General features: G+C 42.2%; 1 protein-coding gene across 1 annotated transcript in view; it reads left to right on the top strand.

Moving 5' to 3' along the window:
• tfr2 (transferrin receptor 2) overlaps window positions 1-12,607 on the top strand; it is an 80,877-nt gene that overhangs the window by 19,500 nt on the left and 48,770 nt on the right. Inside the window, exons 5-7 of the mRNA XM_090213388.1 lie at window positions 1-17; window positions 8,594-8,705; window positions 11,523-11,765. The exon at window positions 1-17 is cut by the window's left edge and continues 124 nt beyond it. Coding sequence (XP_090069514.1) covers window positions 1-17; window positions 8,594-8,705; window positions 11,523-11,765 — 372 coding nt within the window. The remainder of the gene's footprint in view (window positions 18-8,593; window positions 8,706-11,522; window positions 11,766-12,607) is intronic.

Raw genomic sequence — 12,607 nt, 5'->3', positions numbered from 1 at the left:
CTACAGTTCCCCTCCAGGTAGGTGGATGAGGAGGAGCTGAGGGTATAACGTGTGTAGTAGTGTGAGTGTAGTGTATAGTGTGTGTAGTGTATATGGTGTGTGTAGTGTATAGTGTGTATAGTGTGTGTGTGTAGTGTATAGTGTGTGTAGTGTATAGTGTGTATATAGTGTGTGTAGTGTGTAGTGTATATGGTGTGTGTAGTGTATATAGTGTGTGTGGTGTGTAGTGTATATGGTGTGTGTAGTGTATAGTGTGTGTAGTGTGTGTGTGTGTGTGTGTAGTGTATAGTGTGTGTAGTGTATAGTGTGTGTAGTGTATATGGTGTGTGTAGTGTATAGTGTGTGTAGTGTGTGTGTGTGTGTAGTGTATAGTGTGTGTAGTGTATAGTGTGTATAGTGTGTGTATAGTGTGTGTGTGTAGTGTATAGTGTGTGTGTGTAGTGTATAGTGTTTGTAATGTATAGTGTGTGTGTGTAGTGTATAGTGTTTGTAATGTATAGTGTTTGTGTGTAGTGTATAGTGTGTGTAACGGATGTGAAACGGCTAGCTTAGTTAGCGTGGGCGCTAAATAGCGTTTCAATCAGTGACGTCACTTGCTCTGAGACCTTGAAGTAGTAGTTCCCCTTGCTCTGCAAGGGCCGCGGCTTTTGTGGAGCGATGGGTAACGATGCTTCGTAGGTGTCAGTTGTTTGATGTGTGCAGAAGGTCCCTGGTTCGCGCCTGGGTATGGGCGAGGGACGGTTTAAACTTGTACTGTTACATGTGTGTAGTGTATAGTGTGTGTAGTGTATAGTGTGTGTATAGTGTGTGTAGTGTATAGTGTGTGTGTGTAGTGTATAGTGTGTGTGTGTAGTGTATAGTGTTTGTAATGTATAGTGTGTGTGTGTAGTGTATAGTGTGTGTGTGTAGTGTATAGTGTTTGTAATGTATAGTGTGTGTGTGTAGTGTATAGTGTGTGTGTGTAGTGTATAGTGTTTGTAATGTATAGTGTGTGTGTGTGTAGTGTATAGTGTGTGTAGTGTATAGTGTGTATAGTGTTTGTAGTGTATTGTGTGTGTAGTGTATAGTGTGTGTAGTGTGTGTAGTGTATAGTATGTGTAGTGTATAGTGTGTATAGTGTGTGTAGTGTATAGTGTGTATAGTGTTTGTAGTGTATTGTGTGTGTAGTGTATAGTATGTGTAGTGTATAGTGTGTATAGTGTATAGTGTGTGTAGTGTGTAGTGTGTGTAGTGTGTAGTGTATATAGTGTGTGTAGTCTGTGTGTAGTGTATAGTGTGTAGTGTATAGTGTATATGGTGTGTGTGTAGTCTGTGTGTAGTGTATAGTGTGTGTGTAGTGTATAGTGTGTATAGTGTTTGTAGTGTATTGTGTGTGTAGTGTATAGTGTGTATAGTGTGTGTAGTGTATAGTGTGTATAGTGTGTGTAGTGTATAGTGTGTGTAGTGTATAGTGTGTATAGTGTGTATAGTGTTTGTAGTGTAATCTGTGTGTAGTGTATAGTGTGTATAGTGTGTGTAGTGTATAGTATGTGTAGTGTATAGTGTGTGTAGTGTATAGTATGTGTAGTGTATAGTGTGTGTGGTGTATAGTATGTGTAGTGTATAGTGTGTGTAGTGTATAGTATGTGTAGTGTATAGTGTGTAGTGTATAGTGTATATGGTGTGTGTAGTCTGTGTGTAGTGTATAGTGTGTGTAGTGTATAGTATGTGTAGTGTATAGTGTATATGGTGTGTGTAGTCTGTGTGTAGTGTATAGTGTGTGTAGTGTATAGTATGTGTAGTGTATAGTGTGTGTAGTGTATAGTGTGTAGTGTATAGTGTGTAGTGTATAGTGTATATAGTGTGTGTAGTCTGTGTGTAGTGTATAGTGTGTAGTGTATAGTGTATATGGTGTGTGTAGTGTATAGTGTGTAGTGTATAGTGTATATGGTGTGTGTAGTCTGTGTGTAGTGTATAGTGTGTGTGTAGTGTATACTGTGAGTAGCGTGTGTGTCGTGTATATAGTGTGTGTAATCTGTGTGTAGTGTGTAGTGTGTGTGTAGTGTATAGTGTGTGTAGTATATAGTGTGTATAGTGTATAGTGTGTGTAGTGTGTAGTGTATATAGTGTGTGTAGTCTGTGTGTAGTGTATAGTGTGTAGTGTATAGTGTATATGGTGTGTGTAGTGTATAGTGTGTAGTGTATAGTGTATATGGTGTGTGTAGTCTGTGTGTAGTGTATAGTGTGTGTGTAGTGTATAATGTGAGTAGTGTGTGTGTATCAAATCAAATGTATTTGTCACATTCACATGTTTGTCATTATGGGATATTGTGATGTCATTATGGGGTGTTGTGATGTCATTATGGAGTGTTGTGAGGTCATTAAATCAAATCAAATCAAATGTTATTTGTCACATACACATGGTTAGCAGATGTTAATGCGAGTGTAGCGAAATGCTTGTGCTTCTAGTTCCGACAATGCAGTAATAACCAACGAGTAATTTAACCTAACAATTCCAAAACTACTGTCTTATACACAGTGTAAGGGGATAAAGAATATGTACATAAAGATATATGAATGAGTGATGGTACAGAACGGCATAGGCAAGATACAGTAGATGGTATTGAGTACAATATATACATATGAGATGAGTATGTAAACAAAGTGGCATAGTTAAAGTGGCTAGTGATACATGTATTACATAAAGATGCAGTAGATGATATAGAGTACAGTATATACGTATGCATATGAGATGAATAATGTAGGGTATGTAAACATTATATTAAGTAGCATTGTTTAAAGTGGCTAGTGATATATTTTACATCAATTCCCATCAATTCCCATTATTATCAATGTTAGTGGTGGCTGTTTAACAGTCTGATGGCCTTGAGATAGAAGCTGTTTTTCAGTCTCTCGGTCCCAGCTTTGATGCACCTGTACTGACCTCGCCTTCTGGATGATAGCGGGGTGAACAGGCAGAGGCTCGGCTGGTTGTTGTCCTTGATGATCTTTATGGCCTTCCCGTGACATCGGGTGGTGTAGGTGTCCTTTGCCCCCTGTGATGCGTTGTGCAGACCTCACTACCCTCTGGAGAGCCTTACGGTTGTGGGCGGAGCAGTTGCCGTACCAGGCGGTGATACAGCCCGACAGGACACTCTCGATTGTGCATCTGTAGAAGTTTATGAGTGCTTTTGGTGACAAGCCAAATTTCTTCAGCCTCCTGAGGTTGAAGAGGCGCTGCTGCGCCTTCTTCACGATGCTGTCTGTGTGGGTGGACCAATTCAGTTTGTCTGTGATGTGTACGCCGAGGAACTTAAAACTTACTACCCTCTCCACTACTGTTCCATCGATGTGGATAGGGGGGTGTTCCCTCTGCTGTTTCCTGAAGTCCACAATCATCTCCTTAGTTTTGTTGACGTTGAGTGTGAGGTTATTTTCCTGACACCACACTCCGAGGGCCCTCACCTCCTCCCTGTAGGCCGTCTCGTCGTTGTTGGTAATCAAGCCTACCACTGTTGTGTCGTCCGCAAACTTGATGATTGAGTTGGAGGCGTGCGTGGCCACGCAGTCGTGGGTGAACAGGGAGTACAGGAGAGGGCTCAGAACGCACCCTTGTGGGGACCCAGTGTTGACGATCAGCGGGGTGGAGATGTTGTTACCTACCCTCACGACCTGGGGGCGGCCCGTCAGGAAGTCCAGTACCCAGTTGCACAGGGCGGGGTCGAGACCCAGGGTCTCGAGCTTGATGATGAGTTACACACACTATACACTACACACAGAGTCTGCAACACCACTAAGCAAGCAGGCACCATGAAGCCCAAGGAGCTCTCCAAACAGGTCAGGGACAAAGTTGTGGAGAAGTACAGATCAGGGTTGGGTTATAAAAAAATATCAGAAACTTTGAACATCCCACGGAGCACCATTAAATCCATTACTAAAAAATGGAAAGAATATGGCACCACAACAACCCTGCCAAGAGAGGGCCGCCCACCAAAACTCACAGACCAGGCAAGGAGGGCATTAATCAGAGAGGCAACAAAGAGACCAAAGATAACCCTGAAGGAGCTGCAAAGCTCCACAGCGGAGATTGGAGTATCTGTCCATAGGACCACTTTAAGCCGTACACTCCACAGCTGAGCTGGGCTTTACGGAAGAGTGGCCAGAAGAAAATTAGCAAACATGTTTGGTGTTTGCCAAAGGGATGTAGCAGACTCCCCAGACATATGGAAGAAGGTACTCTCGTCAGATGAGACTAAAATGTAGCTTTTTGGCCATCAAGGGAAACTCTATGTCTGGCGCAAACCCAACACCTCTCATCACCCCGAGAATACTATACCCACAGTGAAGCATGGTGGTGGCGGCATCATGCTGTGGGGATGATTTTTATCGGCAGGGAAACTGGTCAGATTTGAAGGAATGATGGATGGCGCTAAATACAGGGAAATTCTTGAGGGAAACCTGTTTCAGTCTTCCAGAGATTTGAGACTGGGACGGAGGTTCACCTTCCAGCAGGACAATGACCCTAAGCATACTGCTAAAGCAACACTCGAGTGGTTTAAGGGGAAACATTTAAATGTCTTTGAATGGCCTAGTCAAAGCCCAGACCTCAATCCAATTGAGCATCTGTGGTACGACTGTACACAGATTGCTGTACACCAGCGGAACCTGTCCAAATTGAAAGAGCTGGAGCAGTTTTTGCATTGAAGAATGGTCAAAAATCCCAGTGGCTAGATGTGCCAAGCTCATAGAGACATACCCCAAGAGACGTGCAGCTGTAATTGCTGCAAAAGGTGGCTCAAATGTATTTATTTAACCAGGTTGAGAAGTTCTCAAATACAACTGCGACCTGGCCAAGATAAAGCAGCGCGACACAAACAACAACAGAGTTACACATGGGATAAACAATAAACAAAAAGTCAATAACACAATATAATTTTATTTTTAAAAATCTATATACAGTGTGGGCAAATGTAGAAGAGTAGGGAGGTAAGGCAATAAATAGGTCATAGAGGCGAAATAATTACAATTTAGCATTAACACTGGAGTGATAGATGTGCAGATGATGATGTGCAAGTAGAGATACTGGGGTGGAAATGAGCAAGAGGGTAAGTAATAATATGGGAATTTGGTAGCTGGGGTGATAAATAACAAAATGGGGATGAGGTAGTTGGGTGTGCTATTTACAGATTGGTTGTGTACAGGTACAGTGATCGGTAAGCTGCTCTGACAGCTGATGCTTAAAGTTAGAGAGGGAGATATAAGACGCCAGCTTCAGTGATTTTTGCAGTTCGTTCCAATCATTGGCAGCAGAGAACTGGAAGGAAAGGCATCCAAAAGGAGGAATTGGCTTTGGGGATGACCAGTGAGGTATACCTGCTGGAGCGCATGCTACGGGTGGGTGTTGCTATGGTGACCAGTGAGATGAGATAAGGCGGAGCTTTACCTAGCAGAGACTTATAGATGACCTGGAGCCAGTGGGTTTGGCAAAGAATATGTAGTGAGGACCAGCCAACGAGAGCATACAGGTTGCAATGGTAGGTAGTATACGGCGCTTTGGTGACAAAACGGATCCAGTTTGCTGAGTAGAATGTTGGGGGCTATTTTGTAAATGACATCACCAAAGTCAAGGATTGGTAGGATAGTCCGTTTTATGAGGGTATGTTTGGCAGCATGCGTGAAGGAGGCTTTGTTGCGAAATAGGAAGACAATTCTAGATTTAATTTTGGATTGGAGATGCTTAATGTGAGTCTGGAAGAAGAGTTTACAGTCTAACCAGACACCTAGGTATTCCAGGTCAGAACCGTTCAGAGTAGTGACGCTAGTCAGGCAGGCAGGTGCGGGCTGCAAATGGTTGAAGAGCATGCACTTAGTTTTACTTGCAGTTGGAGGCCACGGAATGAGTGTTGTATGAATTTTGAAACTCGTTTGGAGGTTTGTTAGCACAGTGTCCAAAGAAGGGCCAGAAGTATACAGAATGGTGTTGTCATGACTGTCCTGACCAGGTCAGGTTACAGGAGACCACAACCCTACAGATTATCTCTCAACCCCAACAGAGGAGGAGAGATCTAGGTGTGGGGGTTTTATGACTCCTCACGCACCTGGTAAATCTCAGGCCACAGACAACATTCCTTTTTCCTGTTACTATGGAGAACCAGCCTCAGAACATTAAACATGAAATAAAGGGACTTTGGAACAATGGTTTCCGTCAGCCACAATGGTGGTCATGACGATAGATGGAATATGAAAATGTATGTCATTTGGTGGTCATGACGATAGATGGAATACGAAAATGTATGTCATTTGGTGGTCATGACGATAGATGGAATACGAAAATGTATGTCATTTGGTGGTCATGACGATAGATGGAATACGAAAATGTATGTCATTTTTGTTTTGTTATTAAAGGTTAATAGATTACGTTATTACGTGAAGAGTTTTCCTAGTTGATGTTTGGTGTTTATACATTGTACGTTGTATGGAAAATATCCAAATCAAAGAGATTGTTTTGGGGAAGATGAAATGTTAAGTTAGTTGTCTGAAATTGGATTTGAATAAAATCTAGATCCATAAGAGCGGAAGTTTGGGGCAAGGCTAGGATTAGAATAGCATAGATGACAAATTCACCCAAATGTATATTTCTCTCTTGTACTTTATTTTTTCTCTCTCTCTTTTATGTCCCCATCGTGGGTAACACGCGCCATAGTGTGTTGGCCCGTTATACTAAGTTCTAATCAATATAATAATAATAATAATGTGTTTTGTCTATGTGTGTCTTTTATCATCATTTTTGCTTTTTAGAAAATAAATATTCAACTAAGATTGGTGTGGTACGAACTCATTGGTGAGACCCGGGTCCGAACTCATTGGTGAGACCCGGGTCTGAACTCATTGGTGAGACCCGGGTTCGAACTCATTGGTGAGACCCGGGTCCGAACTCATTGGTGAGACCCGGGTCCGAACTCATTGGTGAGACCCGGGTTCGAACTCATTGGTGAGACCCGGGTCCGAACTCATTGGTGAGACCCGGGTGTGAACTCATTGGTGAGACCCGGGTCCGAACTCATTGGTGAGACCCGGGTCTGAACCCATTGGTGAGACCCGGGTTCGAACCCATTGGTGAGACCCGGGTCCGAACCCATTGGTGAGACCCGGGTCCGAACCCATTGGTGAGACCCGGGTCCGAACCCACTGGTGAGACCCGGGTCCGAACCCACTGGTGAGACCCGGGTCCGAACTCATTGGTGAGACCCGGGTCCGTGCAGATTCACGGGCTATACGACGTTCAGAACGAGATTGGAAGAGGCAACTGGTTAATTAACGGCTCTTGTAAAATCGGTATTCTGATATCCTTTGAGTTAATTTGGGAAATAGAAACTCAATAAAAACTAGTTTTCCCATGGTGCCCCAGGTTAATGAGTTAACAGGTTAATGAGTTAACAGGTTAATGAGTTAACAGGTTAATGAGTTAATAATTGGTTAACAGGTTAATGAGTTAACAGGTTAATGAGTTAACAGGTTAATGAGTTAATAATTGGTTAACAGGTTAATGACTTAATAATTGGTTAACAGGTTAATGAGTTAATAATTGGTTAACAGGTTAATGAGTTAATAATTGGTTAACAGGTTAACGAGTTAATAATTGGTTAACAGGTTAATGAGTTAATAATTGCTTGATTCAGTTAATCACTCAATTAGAAACTTTAATCATTCGATGAGCAACAGTCGTCACATTAACTAATACAATGTCACGACAGTGTTGTCTGAGTAGAGGTGGATCACAGAATCAATCACCAGCAGCAAGAGCGACATCATTGATATATACAGAGAAAGGTGTCGGCCCGAGAATTGAACCCTGTGGCACCCCCATAGAGACTGCCAGAGGTCTGGACAACAGGCCCTCCGATTTGACACACTGAACTCTATCTGAGAAGTAGTTGGTGAACCAGGTGAGGCAATCATTTGAGAAACCAAGGCTGTTGAGTCTGCCGATAAGAATGCAGTGATTGACAGAGTCGAAAGCCTTGGCCAGGTCGATGAAGACAACTGCACAGTAATGTGTTTTATCGATGGTGGTTATGATATCGTTTAGGACCTTGTGCGTGGCTGAGTTGCACCCCATGACCAGCTCTAAAACCAGATTACATAAGACGGTGGGATACAAAATGGTCAATACAAATGATAGCCCCCCCCCCAAAATCTATTTTAATTCCAGGCAACAAAATAGGAAAAATGCCAAGCCACTGTAGTGTATAATGTATGTAGTGTATAGAGTATAAGTATAGTGTGTGTGTAGTGTATAGAGTATAAGTATAGTGTGTGTGGTGTATAATGTCTGTATTGTAAAGTAGAGACTCCCGAGTAGTCGTCTAATGCGCTGCATCACGGTGCTAGAGACGTCACTACAGACCCGGGTTCGATTCCGGTCTGTATCACAACTGGCCATGATTGCACAATTGGCCCAGTGTCGTCCGGGTTAAGGGAGGGTTTGACCCGGGGGTCTTTACAAGTAGGCCGTCATTGTAAATAAGAATTTGTAATTAACTGACTTGCCTAGTTAAATAAAACTTAAATACAAAAAAAGAGTGTGTGTGTGTGTGTGTGTGTGTGTGTGCAGGATCCAGAGGAACTCTCTATGGATGGTGGATTCACAGGGAGAGGTGTTGGAGGAGATTCCTCTGGAAGATCCAGACTCCTACTGTGCCTACAGCGCCACCGGCACCGCCACGGTAACGCAGACAGAGTGTTTAAATGTACTACGTACAGGACCAGTCAAAAGTTTGGACACACCAGGGGTTTTCTTTATTTTTACTATTTTCTACATTGTAGAATAATAGTGAAGACATCTAAACTATAAAATAAACACATATGGAATCATGTAGTAACCAAAAAAGTGTTAAACAAATCAAAATATTTTTTGTATTTGAGATCCTTCAAAGTAGCCGCCCTTTGCCTTGATGACAGCTTTGCACACTCTTGGCATTCTGTCATCCAGCTTCATGAGGTTGTCACATGGAATGCATTTAAATTAACAGGTTTGTCTTGTTAAAATTCATTTGGGGAATTTCTTTCCTTCTTAATGCGTTTGAGCCAATCAGTTGTGTTGTGACAAGGCAGGGGTGGTATACAGAAGATGGACCTATTTGGTAAAATACCAAGTCCATATTATGGCAAGAACAGCTCAGATAAGCAAAAAGAAAGACATGAAGGTCAGTCAATCCTGAAAATGTTAAGACCTGAAAGTTTCTTCAAGTGCAGTCGCAAAAACCATCAAGAGCTATGGTGAAACTTGCTCTCATGTGGACCGCCACAGGAAAGGAAGACGCAGAGTTACCTCTGCTGCAGAGGAGAAGTTCATTAGAGTTACCAGCCTAAGAAACTGTAGCCCAAATAAATTATTCACAGACTTAAAGTAAGATGGAACCGTGGGACTATCAGAGGAGACTGCGTGAATCAGGCCTTCATGGTCGAATGAATTTCTGCAAGGAAACCAATAATAAGAAGAGACTTGTTTGGGCCAAGAAGCCCAAGCATGGGAAATCTGTCCTTTGGTCTGATCAGCCCATGGCTGTGAAATGCAGAGTAGGTTAATGGATGATCTCTGCATGTGTGGTTCCCACCGTGAAGCATGGAAGAGGAGGTGTGATGGTGTGGGGGTGCTGGTGACACTGTCTGTGATTTATTTATGGTTCAAGGCACACTTAACCAACATGGCTCCCACAGCATTCTGCAGCAATACACCATCCCATCTGGTTTGCTTTTAGTGGGACTATCATTTGTTTTTCAACAGGACAATGACCCAACACACCTCCAGGCTATTTAAGGGCTATTTGACCAAGGAGAGTGATGGAGTGCTGCATCAGATGACCTGGCCTCCACAGTCATCTGACCTCAACCCAATTGAGATGGTTTGGGATGAGTTGGGCCTCAAAGTGATGGAAAAGCAGCCAAGAAGTGCTCAGCATATGTGGGAACTCCTTCAAGACGGTTGGGAAAGCATTCCAGGTGATGCTGGTTGAGAGAATGCCAAGAAGTGTGCAAGCTGTCATCAAGGCAAAGGATGGCTACTTTGAAAAATCAAAAATATATTTTGATATGTGTTGACACTTTATTTTTTTTCCTACTCCATGATTCCGTGTCTGTTATTTCATAGTTTACGTCTTCACTATTGTTCTACAATGTAGAAAATAGTAAAATAATGAAAAACCCTTGAATGAGTAGGTCTGTCCAAACGTATGACTGGTTCTGTATATCACCCTACAGCGCTATCACTACAGTAACACACAGTGCTTGTGTGTGTGAACATGTTTAACTCTACTGGAAGACCAGAAGTCCCTTTAAGAGTAGTAAACAAACATACATTTGACCAACTGGTGACATTTTGCCGGTCCATAAGGATAAATACTATTCTAGGGGTTAGGTTTATGGTTAGGGTTATGGGTTAGGGTTAGGGGTTAGGGTTATGGGTTAGGGTTAGGGTTATGGGTTAGGGTTAGGGGTTAGGGTTATGGGTTAGGGTTATGGGTTAGGTTTAGGGTTAGGTTTAGGGGTTAGGGTTATGGGTTAGGGTTAGGGGTTAGGTTTATGGTTTAGGGTTAGGGGCTAGGTTTAGAGGTTAGGTTTATGGTTAGGTTTAGGGTTAGGTTTAGGGGTTAGGTTTAGGGTTAGGTTTAGGGGTTATGGTTTATGGTTAGGTTAGGGGTTAGGTTTAGAGTTAGGTTTAGGGGTTATAGTTAGGGTTAGGTTTAGGGGTTAGGTTTAGGGTTAGGTTTATGGTTAGGTTTAGGGGTTATGGTTTATGGTTAGGTTAGGGGTTAGGTTTAGAGTTAGGTTTAGGGGTTATAGTTAGGGTTAGGTTTAGGGTTATAGTTAGGGTTAGGTTTAGGGTTAGGTTTATGGTTTAGGGGTTAGGTTTATGGTTAGGTTAGGGGTTAGGTTTAGAGTTAGGTTTAGGGGTTATAGTTAGGGTTAGGTTTAGGGTTATAGTTAGGGTTAGGTTTAGGGTTAGGTTTATGGTTTAGGGGTTAGGTTTATGGTTAGGTTTAGGGGTTAGGTTTATGGTTTATGGTTAGGTTAGGGGTTAGGTTTAGAGTTAGGTTTAGGGGTTATAGGGTTGGTTAGGGTTGGGTTGGTTAGGGTTGGTTTTGGGGTTATGGTTATGTTTAGGGGTTAGGTTTAGAGTTAGGTTTAGGGGTTAGGTTTAGAGTTAGGTTTAGGGGTTATAGTTAGGGTTAGGTTTAGGGGTTATAGTTAGGGTTGGTTTTGGGGTTATGGTTAGGTTTAGGGGTTAGGTTTAGAGTTAGGTTTAGGGGTTAGGTTTAGAGTTAGGTTTAAGGGTTATAGTTAGGGTTAGGTTTAGGGGTTATAGTTAGGGTTGGTTTTGGGGTTATGGTTAGGTTTAGTTGTATGGGAAAATAGTATTTTGAATGGGAATCAATTGTGTCCCTACAAGGTTAGTAAAACAAGACTGTGTTTTTATATTTGTGTGAATATGTGTATGTGTGGGGTAGTCTTTTGTACCTCTGACTTCATGTCTCTCTCTACAGGGGGGCGTGGTGTATGTAAATTACGGCCGCCAGCAGGATTTTGACTGGCTGCAGTCTGCGGGAGTGTCTGTGGTTGGCTGCGTTGTAGTGATGCGTGTGGGGGGCGGGGTTAGTTATGCTGAGAAGGTGCTATTGGCTCAGAAGGCTGGAGCAGGCGGAGCCTTGATCTATCCAGATCCTGCTGATATCCCTCAGGACCCTCGACGCCTGGGGCTAAACAGTTACACCGCTATATCAGAACACGTATGTTACACCTCTATATCAGAACACGTATGTTACACCTCTATATCAGAACACGTATGTTACACCTCTATATCAGAACATGTATGTTACACCTCTATATCAGAACACACATGTTACACCTCTATATCAGATCACGTATGTTACACCTCTATATCAGAACACGTTTGTAACACCTCTATATCAGATCACGTATGTTACACCTCTATATCAGAACATACACCTCTATATCAGAACACATATGTAACACCTCTATATCAGATCACATATGTAACACCTCTATATCAGAACACGTATGTTACACCTCTATATCAGATCACGTATGTTACACCTCTATATCAGAACACGTATGTTACACCTCTATATCAGAACACGTATGTAACACCTCTATATCAGAACACGTATGTTACACCTCTATATCAGAACACGTATGTTACACCTCTATATCAGAACATGTATGTTACACCTCTATATCAGAACACACATGTTACACCTCTATATCAGATCACGAATGTTACACCTCTATATCAGAACACGTTTGTAACACCTCTATATCAGATCACGTATGTTACACCTCTATATCAGAACATACACCTCTATATCAGAACACATATGTAACACCTCTATATCAGATCACATATGTAACACCTCTATATCAGAACACGTATGTTACACCTCTATATCAGATCACGTATGTTACACCTCTATATCAGAACACGTATGTAACACCTCTATATCAGAACACGTATGTTACACCTCTATATCAGAACACGTATGTAACACCTCTATATCAGAACACACATGTTACACCTCTATATCAGAACACATATGTTACACCTCTATAT

This window comes from Oncorhynchus mykiss, chromosome 21 (assembly GCF_057628025.1).
Source record: "Oncorhynchus mykiss isolate SJ-2025 chromosome 21, ASM5762802v1, whole genome shotgun sequence".
NCBI lineage: Eukaryota > Metazoa > Chordata > Actinopteri > Salmoniformes > Salmonidae > Oncorhynchus > Oncorhynchus mykiss.
The sequence above is the reverse complement of the archived record's forward strand: the minus strand, read 5'-3'. Positions and strand labels throughout refer to the sequence as shown.